The following is a 21,071-nucleotide window of genomic DNA, read 5'->3' on the forward strand; positions in this document are numbered from 1 at the left end:
TCATTATCATAGTGATCATCCTGGTTATTAACACCTTTCAGTTTCTCAAAAAATGTCAATCCTGTTTTTTTAACAGGAAACTGAGTAGACCTGAGCTTTGGCCATTTGTTCCCATTTGAGCAGCCGTCCTGTTCCATTGCAGTATTTTTAATCTTCTCTGAGCTTCTCACAAGTAGATCATTTTCCTCAGTAGAAAGAGGAGAGCGTGCCAAGTTTTTCCCAGTAGGAACGAGCGCCATCGATTCGACGTCCCAAATTGATGTGTAGTTTAGAATATATTACTTTCAAAGATGGGTTAGAATTCTGGAATTCATGCGTGGTTTTCACTGTACAGTTTTGATTTAATCGGGTTTCTTGAGCAAATGGGATAGTATCCCCTCCCCCTTCAAAGAACTTTTCAGGAATTGCAAATAGAGCTTTGAACTACTAAGTTTGGAATTATATCAAATGGGTTTCGAGGGATTTTAAAATGATTACACAACCAAGTGACCTTAAAAGTAAGAGCATTCTCTTCAATACATTAAACTAGAACAAAACCAGGTTTATCAATTACATCATGTTAGGTGAGCACGAGATTATCTTGAGGCCAACTTTTCCAATAATTCCACGTATGCTTTTGGTGGGCATTTTTTATGCCAAAAGGATGGTTAAATGTTTTGCCTTCACAAAGTGTCAACATTTGTAATGACCTGACAATTTTAGGAGACTGTGGTCGTTGAACCATACACTCTATCTTTAGCTTTCACTGCCCGAAAAAGGAGGGGGTATTTAAAGGGGAAAAAAGTAAGCATATGACCAATAAATTCAAAAGAATAAGCATCAAGATCAAAGTTCACCTCTTAGGTCCCAATTAGCACGAATAGTGATTATTCAGAAGGATAACACTTGAACGAGGAGTGCACATATGATCCCCAACCAAAGTCCCTACACCATATTTAAGTTGGAGCAAACGTATAATAACAAGAAATCAGACTATTGCATTCTTTCTCACTACCAAGTAACAAATTATTTCCTTCCCTCCTATATCTATATGAACTAAGCAAGCAATTGTACATGTTAAAAAAATTAGTTTAATTAGTTATTCATAAAATATGTATATCAATTTTTTTAAAATATCCCCTTTAGTTATTTTTATTGGAAATTATGTGTAATCAACATGGATATTTTTAGAAAAATAATAAAATTGAGAATTAGGGTGGATTCAGGGTATTACATTTAGGATTACAAAATGGGTTAATACAATATATACTCTCTTAAATTTGCTTTCATTTTGATTTTAGTCTCTTAAATTTTAAATTATGATTCAAGTTTTTATTAAATTATAAGAATTAATGTTTTAGACAGAAAGAAGCTTAAGAGACCAAAACCGAAGTGAAAGCAAATTTGATGTACCAAAAGTTGTATTGACCCAAAAAAAAAATCCTCTAACTAAACTCTTACAATTAGATCAAAGGACGGAAGGAGTAGAAGGATGAATTTGTGAGACCACAGAATTGGCAAGAAATTTGCAATGGATTTAGGCCTTTAGATCACAAATTTCTTGCTTTCTTGTAGTGTAATTTGATAAAATGACCAAAATTAATATGATACGAAAGAAGAGACTTCACCCTGCCACCAATGTGCAAGAAAAAAGCAAGACAGACAGCTGATGGAATCCCAACTAGATAATATGACCCAAGGTTGACAAAAGCTACAATTTTCTGCCAACCACATCCTCTTGCAGTGCCTAATTAATTAATAATCCATATGAATACCTGATGATCAAATTTTAGAATAATAAGTCTCACTAAACACACAAAATAATTGAGGAGGACGAAGAAGAACCTGAAAGCACACATTGGAGTCCATCCAGAAAGTTGGATACTGCAATAATTGGCAACATGATTGCTACATATTTAATTACTTTTTCCTCATTACTGTAAGCTTTTCCCCAAACATTGCGTATTAGTATCAACAACATTCCAACTAAGATTCCCTCAATAATGGCCATTACTACCACAACACACACTGCCAATCGAGCAGTAAGTGGATGACCAGCTCCTAGTTCATTTGAGACCCGAGTGCTGCAAATACTAACATATAATCTTTAACACTTGTTTGTGTTACTTAACGGATTTCGATCCTCTAAAAATCTTCTTTTTCCTTTTCCTCTCAAAATTCCTTCTCCGTCTTCAGATTAAAAAAAGGAAAATTGTTGGTTTAGAAGTAATATCTTATAAAACATTATTATAATATGATTAAAATATAGATAAATAATCTTAAAATGTTAAAATTTAATCTGGACAGTTCACACCTGTAGTACGGAAAAATTAATTTATAAAATATTTTGATAATAGTTCTGTAAACTATTACATCTGAACCTTCCATTATTTTAAATAAAGGCAAAGAAAGAATTCTGAAAAGAAAAGCAGAGAGAGTATTCTGAGAAGATCCTATAATCCATTACTTTACCCTATAATTTTGAAATATCATAGAAAGCACTACTTACCTTACAGATCCGCTGAGACCAAAGGGAATCATCCATACAATTGATGCCGTGTTAAGGCTGAGAAGACCAAAATTAGGATGATTCAAACGTTAAAAATGTCAAATGATAATTAGAATTGTACGAGACTTAGCAGATAGAGAGTACTGATGTTTCCAACTTTGGGTTTGGAAGCAAACCAGACAAGAGAACCATCATTTCAAATTATCCCATTTCCAAGCTGTGCATGATGCAATATAATATAATGTTGATCGAACAAAACATCAATTAATATCACGAACTATATATTAAATCAGTATAAAATGATTAACAATACTAAATCATAAAAGAAAATGAAATTACGTACCAAACCATAACTGCTGAAGGAATGGCAAGTCTCAGCAAAAGAGGGTATATTTTGCAGAGCCTCTTTTGAAAAGCCTGACCAAGTTTTAGCACATGAAGAAGAAAACTTCACATACAATGGCAGTATGGAAACGTTAACCCAATAAGATATGGCATTTGCCAAGGCAGCCCCTCTATTTCCCAGTCCAGCTATGAATACCATAATGTAACATATAAGAATATGCAGTAAGGTGGTAATTCCAGAACTGAACATCATTGGAAACACAAGATTTTTGTGTCTGCAAGAATATGTTGAGGCATTGGAGAAGACCAAAAGCAAAAAGACTTGGAATCATGAACTGAGCATATAATCCTGCTTCTGCAGATATTTCAGGATCTTGTCCTAAGGCCATTAGAATGGAACTTGTGTTGGCCCAAACAATGGCAAGTGGAATGCTAACCATCATAAGAACTAGCATCGCTCTTTGCAGGAGTATCCCCAACATGGGGTGTTGTTTTGCTCCATATGATTGGCCACATAAGGTCTCCAATGCACAGGCCATTCCTTTCTATTTGAACCACGAAAGAAAAAAGAGAAAAAACATCTTAGAGACAAAGATATAACTATTTGGCATACATGCAAATAAAAGTCTTCTGGTTTGAGATCAAGATATTATTTGTTGGTTATTACCGATTAGATATTTACTCGGATTTGTAATCATTATTGTGTTACGAGTCTCGCATCGGAAAGGCTTATGAGTGTGCTTTATCAATTCAAGAGCTCTCCCATTTAACAGGCTACGCTTTCAAAATCGAGCTCTCCCTTATGATCATAACAGAGTACTTTCATTAGCGATGATTCGAACAGGCAGTGGCATATTTTGTATATCAACAAAAGTTTTTGACTTCATATGGCTATATACACATACTAGTAGACAAGAGAAAAGGTTTAGCTATACTTGTCATAACTGATGCATTAGGAGGCAATGAATTAAACTATGTTAAAAAAAAAATGAGGCTAGCTAGGAGTGATTAAACTCACCAATAAGCTAAAACCAGTCACTGTTGCAAAAGATGTGGCCATAGAAGAACCAGAGAGAGCAAGTTCGCCTAGATGCCCAACGAACATGACAGATATAACTTGTAAGCAGAAATTTAGTAGATTCACAGATATTAATGGCCCGGCAAGCCGTATTTGCTTCTTCACTTCTTCACAAACCTCACTTGTTTCTCCTCTTTTATGCTTGTTTAGCTCTGTGCCAACTTTGGACAATCCATCTTCGAATGAGATTTGAATCAAAGGAGAACTTAGAGATGTCGTTTGGTTCTCTCTCTCCATTGCTTTTATCGGAGAAGGAGAAGAGACAGAATAAACACGCTGGCCCTCTGTGTTGCTTTAAATGCTTAATTTCAGAAAAGGTGAGCCCCAGGTCGCTGATAACGAAAGATCAGAACAACAGTCACTTTTTTCTCTCTTTGTTGGGAAGTTGTGCGCCTGTGAAATCAAATCTACTCGTCACAAATAGATATAAATAAATTTTTAAAAAAATGATTTCCTTTCAGTCACATTCACAATCTGATTGATCTCGTACCTTTGAGATATCCGTGTTTCACTAGTATCTCGGAACGCTTAGAATTTCAAGCTTGCCCCGGATGATTGGGATCCATGAACCTCCTAGAAAAGTACAAGAAGCGAAAGATCAAACCGGTCACTAAACTGGCAGAGAAAATAGTTCAAGTTCAGCCACTCAAATCAGGATCAACTTATAAAAAGTGTTTGGATGTTCTGAAAAGTGTTTTTAAAAGTATTTTTTGTAAATTGAAATAAACCCACCTACATATTTATTTCGTAAATCGTAAAATCACTTTTAAAATTATGATTTGATTTCTATTTAAACACTCCTTTAAAACCAAATAGTTTGCATTAAAATAATAGAATTTAATTAAAAATAATAAAATATAGCAAAATATTAAAAAAAAGGGAAAATCCCAGAAAAAACCCCTGGAATATACCAAATCCCAAATTGGGTCCTTAAATTTCGAAAATGACAGAATGGGTCATTGACCCAATCTGTCATTTATGAAATTCAGGCAAATTGACATTTTTGCCCTGAGCAAAAGTGAGTAGTTATTCTCTAAACAAATCTAGGTAACGCTTATTCTGTTCTAGTGATTATAAGATTCATTGTAATTAATAATAAGGTACCTGACAATAATAAGATACCTGACTATGAAAAAATGAGTAGTTATTCTTTACACAAATCTAAGTAATGCTTACATTGTTCTAGTTATTACAGAATTAGTTGTAGTTAGTAACAAGATACCTGACTTTGAAAAAGTGAGTAGTTATTCGCTACACGAATCTAGGTAACACTTAAACTCTTATAGTGATTCCTTGAATCATTGTAGTGAATGAATAAATAAGGGCAAAATTGTCAATTCGCCTGAATTTCACAAATGACAGATTGGGTGAATGACCCATTCTGTCATTTTCGAAATTTAAGGTCCCAATCTGGCATTTCCCATATTCCAATGACCTTTTTTGGGATTTTTCCTAAAAAAATACAATGATAATTTGACTGTAACAATAACAAAATACAATAACATTGAGAATTTTGATTTTTGTAATTCCTCAATAACTAAAATTAATAATTATTAATATCTAAATCATCATTAAAATTTATTTAAATGTATAGTAACTCAAATATTAAGAGTTAAATAAAAAAAATAAGACTAATAGTAAAATAATTATTCAAATTGGTTTGTCACATGTTTACATTGATTTTTACTATCGGGTTGATACCGGTTCATTGTTTAAACCAAACCAGACCACTGGTTGGTTCATCAATTTTCCGGTTAAACTGACCGGTTCGGTTCTTTTTTTTTTTGGAAGAATGTTAAGCTTTATTTGAGTTTTTTTTGTAAAAATTTATCTTGAAAATTTAAAACTGTAATAATATTACTGCTTACTGTTAAAACAAACTAATATTGATCATTAAAATAGTGACACTGATTGTTAGTATTTTTAATCACAAGAGGCTAAATTACTACGATTTTAAGCTTTCAAAATAAATTTATACTTAAAAAACTTTTGGGTATCTAATACTCCTATTTAGAGTAAATTTGTAACTTAATTCAGTTCAATTCAATGGTCTTCGTTATGGGATGATCAACCCATTTGAGATGGGGCAGTGGATGCCATATCTTATGATACCAGTGGCCATCTTTAGAAAAAAATGACAGCAAATATCTTTTTTTAGAATAAACAACAAATAAAATTTCAACGGCTCGTAGTAGTCCAAATGGCAGTAAATAGAGCATGGGGTCGGTGGTGAGACGAGTTAAATTTTCCAAAGAAAGATATATATAATCATAATTCTGTTTTGCGTCATCTTGGTCCGTCCGTTGTGGATCGCTGACGACAACTCTTGTCCGTGCCTGATTCGAAGACACGTGAAGCACGTCCGTGTGAAACTGCAAACCAGGACACAGGCTACACAGGAGACATTCTTTCACTAAAATGTTGCTCATCCTTAATATAACGTATATTTTATGGTATAATTTATACTATAAAATAAATCTTATACTATTTATAATTTTTAATATAAAAGCTAGTTGACTAATTTAAATAGATTAAAAAAAACTAGTTAAATTAGTTATTTATAATAAATAGATGTTATTTTTCTTAAAATATCCTTATTAATCAAGAGTATTGATTAGAATTATCATTATTGTGAGGATTACTTAAAAAAATATAAACAATAAAATAAATTAAAATTTTATATTTAGAATTAAAATAAAAATAAAATGAGATTATATATTAACATAGAAGGCTGTATTAAAATCGGGGAGGGTGATATTTTGACTGTGAACGCCGTTTGTCTGTTTAGAGGTGCACGAATGGGAGGTTTTCTTTTATGTCGCATCTGCTAGCTGTAATCCCAGGATTATTTTTGGAGATACTACGCACAAAAATATATTACTTTAATTAAAAAAGCTTATTATGCTGGTCAAAAAAAAGTTAAAAAGGCTTATTAAAGAAGACAATTTTACTGCGAAAACTTTTATGGGAAATATCACTATGATGCATACGCTATGGTAGAGAAAAATTAATAAATTTAATTTAGTATTCCTCCTATCTTTAAGACCTATTTAACTAATTTGATTAGATTAATAAAGTTAGATAAGCTGGTTAATTATAAAAAATATTACATGTTTTTCTTAAAACACCATAATCATCTTCTTTAATATCCTTTCTCACTCTTTTATTTGATTATAGTGAAGAGAATATCAATAAAGGTAATTTAGAAAAAACTGGTAAATATGAAAAATAGATCTTATATTTAGAACTAAAATTAACTCAATAATTAGGTTCTATATTAAGGACCGAAAGAGTAATTCACAAGTTCCTATTAGCTATTTATGATAAAAAAATTTGTAATTCTTTAATAAACTTTTTTTCTTATTTAATTACAAGATGGGTTTAAAAAATAACAAATACATTTTAACATTTCAAAGTTCTCATTAACTATTTATAACAAAACTTTTGCAATAAAGTTTTCGCTAGAGCTCCTTCCAGAGGCGGGGTGGCGGCTAGTTGTAATATCCTAGAATCTAATATCAAAATTTAGAATCAATTAAGTTTAGTTAGCGAAAAAATTGAGATGTTGAGTCGTTAAGTTTAGATGTTTAAGACTTAGAAACACTGAGATTGATGATTGGAGATTATATTTCTTAATGTTTTCGAGTAGTCTTGAAAATCAGGAGTTTTAGAGTATCAAAGAATCTTACCTTTTATTACTCATCCGGTTCTTAATATATGATCTAATTGTTAAATTGATTTTGGTGTTAAATATAAGACATATTTATCATATTTATCAATTTTTCTAAAATATTCTTATGAATACTCCCTTAACTATAATCAAATAGAAAAGGAAGAGAAGATATTAAGGAAGATGATTATGGTGTTTTAAGAAAAACATGTCATATTTTTTATAATTAACTAATTTACCTAACTTCCTTAATCTAATCAAATTAGTTAAATATGTCTTATATTAAAGACCAGAAGAGTAATTTTTTTGCATTAGAAAATATATATCTCAAGATTTTTAAATAGCTCTAATTTGTAATTTCTAGATATTTTTAGAGTTAGTTATGAATTTTTAAAAATTGGGTGTTTACTTGTTGTGTAACATTTTTTGTGACTTTGTCATGGTGAATGGCATAGCAAACCGAACAACAAAATGGGCACTTTTTATGTGCCATTCACCGTGAGTTCACCTTGTGGAATGCAAAACAAATGTACTGGGTTTTGGCTTATAAAATCACATCAAAACGTGATTTTCTAAAAGGGAATAAAAGGGAGACTTGGACTCTGCTAGAGTTTTGGTTTTCATTCATTTGGGAGAAGATTCAAGCTTCCTAACATTTGAGTAAGTACTCTACACTTGATTTCTACCATTTTTTCTTAGGTTTTTCAAGATTTGAGATAGTTGAAAAATTGGACTTTTGGGTGATTTCGAATTGAATGACCTTTCTACTGAATTTTTTGGATTTATATGAATTAGATAGGATGTCCAACCAGGTTTAGTTTTGTTAGATTTTAAGTTTGATAAAAATTGAACCTAGGGTTTGATTGTTGGATTGGGGTCTATGAAAGAATTTGATGTTGTAATGGTCTAAGTGGAAGTTTAATGATTGGGTTATACTTATGTAATATAGATTTGAGGTTTAATAAGTTTAGATTGTTTGTTAAGCTTGAATTTCACAAATGGATACTTTTGGGTTGAACTCCAAGTTATGAAATTGAGGCTTTGGATTGATCGGAGTATTTGATGTTAATAATTGGGTTAAATGAGTTGGTTAAGTAGACTCTAAGTTCAATGTTTGATTAATAGAATTATGGCTATAGTGAGATTTGGACACGTAGAAGGTTAGTCCCTCTATTTGTATTGTTGTTAACCATTCAATTAGTTCTTGTATTACTGTATGGTTATATAATTATGAGATTGTGTGATTGTTGGCTCGAGCACATGGTTGACTTTATAGTAATTTTGTTTCTTGCTTGAGTGAGAGACAACCACTTTTCATTTATTATATATGCTAATATGTTATTTTGTGAGTACTTTGCTTTATAAAAAATAAAAAAAAGTAACATGAAATTTGTTGGATTCAAGCTTGAATCCCCCTTTGATGGGCCGAATTAGTTTATGTATATTAAAAAAAATATTTTAATCAAATATTCAAGCAAGATTATGATGTGTTTGTCTTGGTGAAACAATTTGAATTAAATGCAATTAGTTATCATATAAATTGGGGCACAACCCAAGAGAACATCCTCACTGGCCACAGACCAATACTTTTGGCAAAATCTGGGATTGAAACCATCCGGACCAAGAGTTCCATTCGGTTTACTTGATTCATTAATTGCCCTCTCAAATTCCTCCATGTTCAAAGGCGTTAACAAATATGAGATATGGTCACTTGTAAGCATAGGAACATTCAAATCATTTAGATGAACCAAAAAAAAAAAAAAAAGCAGGGTTTGACAATCGCCGCATGAAATGAGAAACAGCCAAATTGGATAACTGTTGCTGACAAGGAATCCATGCATTACTGAATGAAGTCTTCATGAATAGATAAAATGAAGAAAAAAATGATAAAAAAACAGGAAGCTAAAAATTATTAGATTTCAAATCAAGTTTGGTAATAATACTTTATTTGGTATTGATAGCACTAAATTTGTAGATGACAATAAATTTTTGTTGACATTCCATGTTTAGTATTTAGTAATTTTCAGTTTTTTTTTTTGGGATCATTTTTCCCAAATTAAATCCAACATATATAGTGAGGCCATTAAATGGGCGGGGCTCATGCAAAGGAGCCCAGGTGCATCATTTGGATGCTTTGACCCAAAACAAAATAGCAACATTTTATGTATTTGAAATAAATACTAACTAGAGTAAATGGGTAATGTCTCTCGTGAAAATACAAGGTGAACAATTGATTGAAAGCGCACTTATCAAATCAGAAAATTGTAGAAAAACGTTGAAGTTGATAGTTTTTGCTCATTATATGGAGAAGGAAACATCATAAATATTTCTCATATTTATTACTTTTTCTCAAGCTAATTCTTCTATGCATGCAATTAATAGGAGTAACTTTTAAAATAAATGGTTAAAATAAATATTAATGTGTAAATTTGTTTAAAAATTTTTTACTCAAGAGCACAGGATACTTGAAAGTTTTTTAGTTTAATATTACACCAGAAGTTTAAGATAAAAATTTTGCCTCCTATCGTTAAAGAAGTTATTATTTTAACAATCAACATTAATTTTTAACACATAATTGAAGATTTTGGAAATTTTAAAAATTAATTTAAATTTATATTTTTTTAGATTTATTGTTATCTTTTTAGAATTTTATCATTTACTATTATCTTTCAAAATATTTACATAGTGTAATTTGTACTATAAAATAATTTTTATATTAAGGTCGGGGAATATGATATTTTGACTATGAGAGCTGTTTGTTTGTTTAGAAGTGCATGAATGGGAGGTTTTCTTTTAGAAAAGAAATTAAAGATGACAATCTCAATTTTTCTCTTCCATAGCATGCATCATAGTAATATTTCCCATCAAATTTTTCACAATAAAATTGTATTCTTTAATAAGCCTTTTTTATTATTTAATCATAAAACAATATCAAAAATTAATAAATTTAATTTAGCAATTCCCAAGTTCTTATTAGCTATTTATGACAAAAATTTTGTAATTCCTTAATAAACTTTTGTTCTTATTTAATTACAAGATAGATCTAGAAATTAACAAATACATGTTGTCAATTCAAAGTTCTCATTAACTATTTAAAACAAAACTTTTGGAATAAAGTTTTCGCTCGAGCGCAATCCACAGGTGGGATAGGTAACACCCCCCCCCACAAAAAAAAAATCAAAGAGTTTTTAGGAATTGCAAATAGAGCTTTGAACTTCTAAATTTGGAGCTATATTAAATGAGTTTGAATTTTTAAAATTTTTTAGAAAATCTAATTCTAACAAAGATGGGAAATACCTATGTTCAAGAATGAGTTTTCTTTTTTGAAAAACAAGAAGTTTTCATCTTGTAAGGGAATCAAATGGGTTTCAAGAGGCATTAAAATGATTACACAACTAAGTGATCTTAGAGTAAGAGTAATGTGTTGTCACATCCTGGAAATTTTCTCCTGGATATAGAAAATTAAAAATTGGGATGAGGGTCAATATAGATACTAGACGGAGAGATGAAACAATTTATGATATAAAACCCCGATAAGGTCTAGGTTGGCATTTACGTAATTATCAGTCTTATGAAGGGCAAAACGGAAAAATTTGAGAAAAATTATAGAAAATTCCTGAAAAATAGAAAAAGTATAAATTAAAGGTTTTGGAACCCATTTGAGGCCCAAAAGGTGAAATTATAGTGAAGATTAATTGTTATGGAATTTTTCATAAACAAAGGTTTTTCGGGAAAATATTGAAAAATCAGATAAAAATAATTATTTTAATTAGTTAGAGGTCTCAATAAATTTGAATAAATATGGATAAATTATTTAAATATTTATTTGAATTTATAAAATTAGTTTTAGGCTTTGAAAGTTCAGAAATTAATTTTAGAGAATTTATTTTCCCCCATCGACACCGATAAATATCTAATCAGAAAAAATTCATAATAAATACCTAGAGGTGGAAAGAAATTCTGAAAATTTTCAGATCATGTTCTGATATTAAAATATGAATTATCATGGAGAGAAATAAATTTTTGGAGGTCTGAAAAAATTATAAAATGTTACTAGTGAATAGTAATCGATAAAGTTTCAAATTGGTTTGGGATTTTGTTTTGGATTGTGGGCCAACTTTTTGGATCAGCCCAAACCATTTGTGGGGCTCAAATTGAGCCCAATAAGGGCCTAATTTTGTTGCTTGCTGGCTACTCCAAGCATTAATTAAAATAAATGCAAAAGTAAGGGATAAATGCTTGGAAAAATCTAGAAATTGACCACTTGTTGAAATTTGACTTCTTCTAGCATTTGATGACTGCCACATAACCCCCATGAGGTGACAAATTTCAGCCAAATAGGGAGAGGGAAGGCAGATCGGATTTTTCTATGTAGACTCCTTTGGAAAATACAAATAAATGTTGAAAAATTGGAAAAAATAAGGAGAGACTCTGTCACTGTAGCTCCAACTCCATTTGGCTGAAATTCTCAAGTGTTTTAGGCAAGGAATCATCCAAATTACATCATTAAGGCTTTGTGAGGAGGAGATGAGGAGAATTATTATCCCTTGAGGTGACTAAATTAGACAAGTATTAAAAGGTAATTTTGAATTATAATTTGATTGTATATCTTGCATGTTTAATCTGATTTGTTGTTTACTTAGATTGAGGAACTTGAGTTGTGATTTTGGTTGGTTGAATAACCTTAGTTTATGCTTTGGCCAAATGTATTGAATTGTGTTAATGTGAAAGTGTTGATGTTTCTCTCTTAGCATGAGACTAAGCATGATTTTATGTGACTTGAGGATGTTTTGAAGTTCTATAACATGTCACATTGTAACTTGCTTGATTTGCATGATGATTGTAATTTAAATGCTACAGAGATTTCATAGAAATCTCATTCCTCCTATGTTAAATTATGTCTCAAATAGGAAATGGCTCATTCATAGATCAAGGCAAGGAATTGGTGCTAGGATGAAAGAGTATTGTGAATATTATATTGACTTGGACTATTATGTAATGTGACATCAAACTTTATGTTAAGTTTGTAATGAATTATGAAGGGCAACATGATGTAATTTAGATCTATATGACATGCCCTAATGTTGAAAATTTGAATGGTATAATGCCAAAAGGATGTGGAAAGAGGAAAAAGGAAAATAAATTCAAGAAAATAGAGTTAGGGGATAAAAATACCCTAAAAAGAGGCTAAACTTGTGATATATAAAATAATAAGCCATTGTTGGAATTTGGACTTGAGATTTTGGAGGCAAATGGATCTCATTTTTAGCTTTAAATCAAGTGGTAAACCATCAAATTTGGAATTTTGTGCTAAGAGTTATGTCTTTTTAAAGTTGGACAAAAATACTAGAAATTCAAAAATTTACCATATGAATAGTGTAACTTGTTAAATTTTCTGGTGCTGTTCTGGATAGAATTAAGTCCAATGAATATTTTTCCTCTATAGAACTTTTAGCAAGCTTAACGTCAAAATTAGAACCACCTCGTTTCGATTTTTCTACAATTAAATATGAATTTTTAAAGTTGGTTCAATTTCGGATAAATAGTGTACGAACATAATTAAATGTAAAATTTTGAAGTTGAAATTTTTCATCCGGCAACATTGGGAAACACGTCATAATGGTTCCAATTAATGTATACTGGGATAATAAAGGAGATGTTATATGACACTTAAAAATATTCTCTCTTTTATTCTCTGCAATACGTTAAAATAGAACAACACCAGACTTATCGATTACATCATGTTAAGTGAGCACGAGATCATCTCTGAGGCCAAACATTTCCTGTAATTCCACGTACGCTTTTTGTGGCATTTTTTATGCCAAAGGGATGGTGAAATATTTTGCCTTACAAAGTGTCACCATTTGTAATGAACTGGCAATTTTAGAAAATTATCTAGTGTTTTTTTTTGGTGTAATAAAAGGTAAAGTAATATTCAACACCCTGATCTTACTTTTTAAATATATTTAGGACTCTAATTTTATTTATGATGCATAAAGTATCCTTGTATTATTTTCCTGAGGCATCCAATACCATAATATTATTCATGTTGTATGTAGCACCCTGAATATTAGGATACTAGATGCAACTAAAAAATTAATATTAAGATATTGGATGTACTAGTAAAATAATTTCAGAATGTTAGATGTACTATAAATAAGATCGGGTGTTTGATATAGGTGAAAAATATGACAAGGGTGTTGATGATATTTTACCCTATATTAAACAAGGGATGACGTTAAGAACAAAAGCTGGCTGAAGGGCAAAATTGTCACGAGGAGATTATTAAATTCAGCTGCCCCTTCTCCTCACTTGCACGGTCGGATCGTGCCTCTCAGACGAAGTGAGAAACACTGCTGGGGACTGGGAGCTGGAGGAGCCAAGGGACGCGCGAGCTGAAGACGGAGGAAGAACAACTGGAAAATTTCGCCTGCAAGCGACGATCTGGACTGAGATAAGCTCTCTGATTTTTCCTCTATCCTCTGTTTCGCTGATTGGGTATACATTTGAGAGGAAGATGCGATCGAAATTTGGAACAGAGAAATCTGTTTGGGATTTCGATTTGTTGGTTGTACAAAACGCTCGAATACTTGGGGGGGGGGGAGAGAGAGAGTGTGTGTGTGTGTGTGTGTACGTGAATGGGTGCTTGTGCTGCTCAAATTGTTCTTCTTTCTCTAAATTTTGGTCAGTTAACCGAAAAGAATTCCTCTGGTTTGCTGTGCTGATAAGATGTTACAATATATACATGTATATTTGTCCGTTGGGTTGATGCTGTCTGTGTGGTTTGGTTAGCGAATGGAGGTTAGAAATTTTTGGAGTTTATTAAGAATAGTTGCGGCCGTTGCGTTTCAACGGAGATGAAATTTATAATATGGCAGCAGCTGTGACGTGTGTGTACGTACTTTTGCGCTGTCCGAAACTGAGAAGAAATAAATTTGAAAAAAGAAGAAGAAGAAGAAGACGAGGAGAGAAGGAATAGCAACGGTATGTGTGTCAAAGGATGACCTAGGTGTTGTTGAGTTAATATTCTAATAATATTTCAGATTACTAAATAAGAATTAAGGCTCTAACATGCTAATAAAGATGGTACTTTTGAAGCTGAAATTTCACAATTTACAGCAGTGATACTGCTGACACTAAATGGATATAAATATGCAGTTAAGTGAGTGACGCTGGGGCCTAATGAATTGGATTTGTGGGAACTGAACAGCATGTGAAAGTTGTTGTTATGCCTTGGCTATTAATCAATTTTGAAGGATAGTTGAATGATGTTAAAGGCTCTAAACTGATGACTGGGATTATTGAGTGTCAAACTGCATCCAAGTACACACACACGCACTCTTTCGGCCATATGCTAGAAGGGCCTGAAGTTAAAGGGCTAAGTTAATGAATTAAAATATAAAGCAAGTGTCGCAACGTGTAAACTCATATCTAAGGCAACTCTAAACTCATTTCTAAGAACAAAGTACACGTAAGTAGAAAAATAACCAAGCTAGAGGGCTTATTGAGAAGTTTAGAGTTTGGTGCTGTGAGAGAAATTATATATGCTATTGATGCGTATTAATATATGTAAATTAACTTGTCCTCCGTGTGTGTTGAGCTTGCCAATCCATGAGTATACCATGGAGTTACAAAGGTTGTACCTGTGAACCAACCTCCCAGTTATATAGGTTTTGATTTCTAACCAAGTCTACTAAGGACACGCAAAGAAAGAAATCAAGAAAATGTTGCTCTTGAAGAGGAGAAAGAAGCAAGTAGCAGAATCACGATTTCTTATTTGTATTGGTTGCATGTCTACTTGTGCCATACATACTGTAATTAAGCATGAGAATAAGTAAAGTTCCTTACCCCAGTTATTGTCATGGTTATCTGCGTCAATTGGTATTTATTTCTGTTAGATGAAAGGTGTTGTTCTCGATGGTTTGTTTTGCATTTTACATCTTGAAATATGATTTTTGCTACTGAGATTCCTCTGAATCTCAATCTTCTTCCAAAGGAAAAGGGCAGGTTTGTGGAGGAATAACTAAGGTGGAGGCTTCAAGAAGCCTCTAATTATTATATTTTCGTGGTTATTTATGCTTGCGGATGATTGTGTATGTGTTTGTGTAAGTGCTTAGCTAATATTTACTCGAGTTTATTTTATATGTTGGTATGTAAATACCCTCCATAAGGAGCACCAGCGCTGAGCACATGGCAGGATAAGTGCCATGCTGAGCATAGCTCAAAGATAATGGTGTTGTTACTGATAGCTAGATGTTACTCATCCTGAGTCGTTATTTTGGAAGCCATGGGAGAGAAATTCTGAAATTTTCCAGTATTATAGTACACATTCTGACCTTTAAAAAGGAGCCCTATGTCTTGATTGTTTGGATGTGTAGTTCAGAAGACATGGTTTTTCAAAGTTCGGTTAGAATTCCAGAATTTATGCGTGATTTCCCCTCTACAGTTTTGATTTGATAGTATATTCTTTGAGAGAATTACAGGGAAGTCTTAAGAAAGAAAAATAATTACTAAAAAAATTTAATAACGATTTAAAAATTCTAATAACGACTTAAGCAGTTTGTAAAGGCATTTGGTTTGTAATTATTTTTTTTTTGAAGATGTTATTGTAATTCTCTTTTTTTCCCCCCTATCAAAGAACTTTTCAGGAATCCCAAATAGAGTTTTGGACTACTAAATTTGGAGCTATATTAAATTAGTTTGAATTTTTAGAATTTTTCAGAAAATCTTATTCTAACAAAAGGTGGAAGTACCTATGTTGGGGAATGAGTTTTCTTTTTTGAACAAGGAAAAAAGGGTTTAGTCTTGTGAGGGAATCAAATGGGTTTCAAGGGGTTTTAAAATGATTACGCAACTAGGTGACCTTAGAGCAAGAGTGAGGTATGACATCTAAAAATCTTCTCTCTTTTGTTCTCTCAATACATTAAACTAGAACAAAACCAGATTTTTCAATTAAGTCGTGTTGAAACTAAAAGTGAGCGCAGAGATTATTATCTTTGAGGCCAAACATTTCCTATAATTCCTCGCATGCTCTCTGTGGCATTTTTTATGCCAAAAGGATGGTGAAAGACTTTTCCTTCACAAAAGTGTCAGCATATGTAATGACCTGACGATTTTAGGAGACTATTCCCTCTATGGTTGTTGAGCCATACACTCTATCTTTAGCTTTCATTGCCTGAAAAGGAAGGGGGTATTTAAAGGGGAAAAACGTGAGCATATATAGCCAATGAATTCAAAAGAATAAACATCAAGATCAAAGTTCACCTCTTGGTCCCAGTTAGTACGAATAGTGATTATTGAGAAGGATAACACTTGAACGACGAGTGCGCATATGATCCCCAGCCAAAGTCCCTGCACCATATTTAAGTTGGAACAAACATATAATAACAAGAAATCGGACTATTGCATTCTTTCTCATTGCCAAGTAAGAAATTATTGCCTCCACTCCTAAATATATGAACCAAGTAACTGTACACGTTAAGAAAAATAATAAAATTAAAAATTAGGGTGGATTGAGGTTTTACGTTTAGATTTAAAAAAATAGTTAATACAATAGGTAGTCTCTAAAATTTGTCTTTATTTTGATGTTGGTCTCTTAAATTTTGTAGTATGAATTTTGGTCCTTGAAAGAGTAAAATGATCTAAATTTTTATTAAATTATAGGAATTAATGTTTTCGACAGAAAGAAATTTAAGAGACCAAAACTGAAATAAAGGTAAATTTGATGGGCTAAAAGTTGTATTGACCCAAAAAACAAAAAATCCTCTAACTAAACTCTTACAATTAGATCGAAGGATGGAAGGAGGAGAAGGATGAATTTGCGAGACCCCCGACTTGGCAACAAATTGGCAATGGATTTAGGCCTTTAAAGGAGACTTAATACAAATTTTTTGCGACAGATTTTGATAAAGTCCATCACAAATGTCTTGTTTTCTTGTAGTGTAATTTGATAAAATGACCAAAATTAATATGATACGAAAGAAGAGACTTCACCTTGCCACCAATGTGCAAGAAAAAAGCAAGCAAAACAGCTGATGGAATCCCGACTAGATAATATGACCCAAGGTTGACAAAAGCTCCAATTTTCTGCCAACCGCATCCTCTTGCGGTGCCTAATTAATCAATAATCCATATCAAGACTTGATGATCAAATTTTAGAATAATAAAGTCTCACTAAACACACAAAAGAATTGAGGAGGAGGAAGAAGAACCTGAAAGAACACATTGGAGTCCATCCAGAAAGTTGGATACTGCAAGAATTGGCAACATGGTTGCTACATATTTAGTTACTGCTTCTTCATTACTGTAAGCTTTTCCCCAAACATTGCGTATTAATATCAACACTGTTCCAACTAAGATTCCCTCAATAATGGCCATTACTACCACGACACACACTGCTAATCGAGCAGTAAGTGGATGACCGGCTCCCAGTTCATTTGAGACTCGAGTGCTGCAAATAATAACATATAATCTTTAGCATACACTTAATAGATGCAGATCCTCTCAAAATCTTCTTTCTCCCTTTCCTCTCAGAATCCCATCTCCACCCTTAGATTAAAAAAGGATTAAGATATAAATTTGTCCTCAAAGTTTTCATTTAGGAGTGCTAGGCACCCGAAATTTTTTTTAGGGTGCATGTTTGTCTTGAAAATTTAAAATCGTAGCTATATTATCTCTTACCATTAAAAAACTAGTATTGACTATTAAAATAATAATTTCATCAATTAACAATTTGAACGGTAAGAGACAATATTACTACGATTTTAATCTTTTGGGACATATTTGCACTCAAAAACTTTCAGATGCCCAGCGCCCTTGAGTGAAAACTTATAAGATAAATTTGCACCTTAACCCATAATAAAATAGATGGTTTAGATGTAATCTTTTATAAAATGTTATTATAATATTAATTCAAATATGCATAAATAAATAAATAAAGTTAAAATATTGGAATTTAATCTAGACATTTTACAACTGTAGTATAAATTTTTTTTTTTCATTTATACAACATTTTAATAATGAAATGTTACATTTGAATCATCAATTCTTTTTAATAAGGGGTGGACAAGGGCGTCTGAGGAAAAAGGGAAAAAGAGGTTTATGAGAGGATCCTGATCCTTTACTTTACCCTATAATTCTGAAACATCATAATAAGCTCTACTTACCTTACAGCTCCACTAAGACCAAAGGGAATCATCCATACAACCGATGCTGTGTTAAGGCTGAAAAGACAAAAATTAGGATGATTCAAACATAAACAAGGTCAAGTGTGCATCAGAAAAATTGGATGAAACTGACCAGATAGATAGCACTGATGTTTCCAACTTTGGATTTGGGAGCAAACCAGATAAGAGAACCATCATTTCAAACGACCACATTTCCAAGCTGTGCATGATGCAACGTAATAATGATTTTGATCGAACAAAACATCAATTAATATCACAAACTATATACTAAATCAGTATAAAATGATTGACAATACTAAATCATAAAAGAAAATTAAATTACCAAACCATAACGGCAGAAGGAATGGCAAGTCTCAGAAAAGTGGGAATATTATGCAGAGCTTCTTTTGAAAAGCCTGACCAAGCTTTAGCACAAGAAGGAGAAAACTTCACATACAATGACAGTATCAAAACGTTAACCCAATAAGATATGGAATTTGCCAAGGCAGCGCCTCTATTTCCTAGTCCAGATTTGAATACCATAATATAACATAGAAGAATATGCAGTAAAGTGGTAATTCCAGAACTGAACACCATCGGAAACACAAGATTTTGTGTCTGTAAGAATCTGTTGAGGCATTGGAGAAGACCATAAGCAAAAAGACTTGGAATCATGAACTGAGCATAAAGTCCTGCTTCTACAGATATTTCAGGATCTTGTCCTAGGGCCATTAGAATGGAACTTGTGTTGGCCCAAACAATGGCAAGTGGAATGCTAACTGTCATAAGAACTAGCATGGCTCTTTGCATATGTATCCCCAACATGCGGTGTTGTTTTGCTCCATATGATTGGCCACATAAGGTCTCCAATGCGCAGGCCATTCCTTGCTATTTGAACCACACCAAAAAAAAAAAAAATCTTAGAGACAAAGATATAACTATTTGGCATATATGGAAATAAAAGTCTTCTGGTTTGAGATCAAGGTATTATTTGTTAGTTATTACTGATTAGTTATTCTGGATTTGAAATCATTATTGTGTCACCATCGTAAAGGCTTACAACCGAAGTGTGCTTTCTCAGTTCAAGAGCTCTTCCATTTAATAGGCTACTCTTTTAAAATTGAGCTCTTCCTTTGAACTTTATGATCATAACAGAGTACTTCCATTCGCGAGGATTTTAACAGGCAGAGGCATATTTTGTGTATCGACATAAGTTTTTGACTTCATATGGCTATATATACATACTAGTAGACAAGAGAAAAGGTTTAGCTATACTTGTCATAACTGATGCATTAGGAGGCCCCGAATTGAATTATGTAAAAAGGAGTGAAAAACAAATTGAGGCTAGCTAGGAGTGATTAAACTCACCAATAAGCTAAAACCAGTCACTGTTGCAAAAGATGTGGCCATAGAAGAACCAGAGAGAGCAAGTTCGCCTAGATGCCCAACGAACATGACGGATATAACTTGTAAGCAGAAATTTAGTAGATTCACAGATATTAATGGCCCTGCAAGCCATATTTGCTTCTTCACTTCTTCACAAACCTCACTTGTTTCTACTCTTTTTGCTTGTTTAGCTCTGTGCCAACTTTGGAGAATCCGTCTTCGCCGGAGATTTGAATCAAAGGAGAACTTAGAGATGTCGTTTGGTTCTCTCTCTCCATTGCTTTTATCGGAGAAGGAAAAGAGACGGAATAAACACGCTGGTCCTCTGTGTTGTTTTAAATGCAATCGTACATTCAGAAAACGTGAGCCCCAAGTCGCTGATAACGAAAGATCAGAACAACAATCACTTTTTACTCGCTTTCTTGGAATGTTGTCCGCCTTTGAAATCAAATCTACTTGTCACAAATAGATATAAATAAATTAAAAAATATGATTTCCTTTCGGTCACATTCACTATCTGATTGATCTTGTACCTTTGGGATACCCGTGAGCAAAATGTTTTCATTGGTATCTCGGAACGCTTAGAATTTCAAGCTTGCCCCCGGATGATTGGGATCCATGACCCTCCTAGAAAAATGCAAGGAGGGAAAAACCAAATCAGACCCTAAAACGGTTGAGCTAATAATTCAAGGATGAGTGGATCAAATCGGAATCAACCCGGATTAAACTGTTCACATTAAAATAATATAATTTGATTAAAAATAATAAAATATAACAACATTAATAATAACTAATAACAAAATATCAGAAAATACAATGAAATTTGATTAATAAAATGCAATAACATTAAAAATTTTGATCTTTGTAATTTCTCGATAACTAAAATTAATAATCATTAATATCAAAATCGTCATCAAAATTTATTTAAATATTTAGTGA

At 32.4% G+C, this 21,071-nt stretch overlaps 1 protein-coding gene, 1 long non-coding RNA gene and 1 pseudogene across 3 annotated transcripts; 1 reads left to right on the forward strand and 2 right to left on the reverse strand.

Moving 5' to 3' along the window:
- Positions 1-505: 505 nt before the first annotated feature.
- LOC114759639 (protein DETOXIFICATION 16) lies at positions 506-20,448 on the reverse strand. 2 transcript variants are annotated; one of them, XM_028948846.1, is made up of 9 exons: positions 20,115-20,370; positions 19,090-19,634; positions 18,880-18,966; positions 18,747-18,803; positions 17,793-18,031; positions 17,575-17,693; positions 16,846-16,932; positions 16,696-16,756; positions 506-697 (listed from the first exon to the last, which is right to left on the reverse strand). In XM_028948846.1, the coding sequence occupies exons 1-8, from the start codon at positions 20,199-20,201 to the stop codon at positions 16,697-16,699; spliced, it is 1,281 nt and encodes a 426-aa protein (XP_028804679.1). In that variant the 5' UTR covers positions 20,202-20,370; the 3' UTR covers positions 506-697; position 16,696. The 2 variants fall into 2 exon arrangements, with proteins under 2 accessions (XP_028804679.1, XP_028804680.1); XM_028948847.1 differs by lacking the exon at positions 506-697 and having other exon boundaries at positions 16,465-16,756; positions 20,115-20,448.
- On the reverse strand, positions 768-4,148 carry LOC114759625 (protein DETOXIFICATION 16-like; annotated as a pseudogene).
- LOC114759640 (uncharacterized) lies at positions 13,872-15,576 on the forward strand. The gene is made up of 2 exons (XR_003741934.1): positions 13,872-14,565; positions 15,252-15,576. It is a non-coding gene; the product is annotated as an uncharacterized LOC114759640 (long non-coding RNA).
- Positions 20,449-21,071: the final 623 nt, after the last annotated feature.

Source organism: Neltuma alba, unplaced genomic scaffold, assembly GCF_004799145.2.
Source record: "Neltuma alba isolate B1F8T4 unplaced genomic scaffold, ASM479914v2 tig00010875_pilon, whole genome shotgun sequence".
NCBI classification, from domain to species: domain Eukaryota; kingdom Viridiplantae; phylum Streptophyta; class Magnoliopsida; order Fabales; family Fabaceae; genus Neltuma; species Neltuma alba.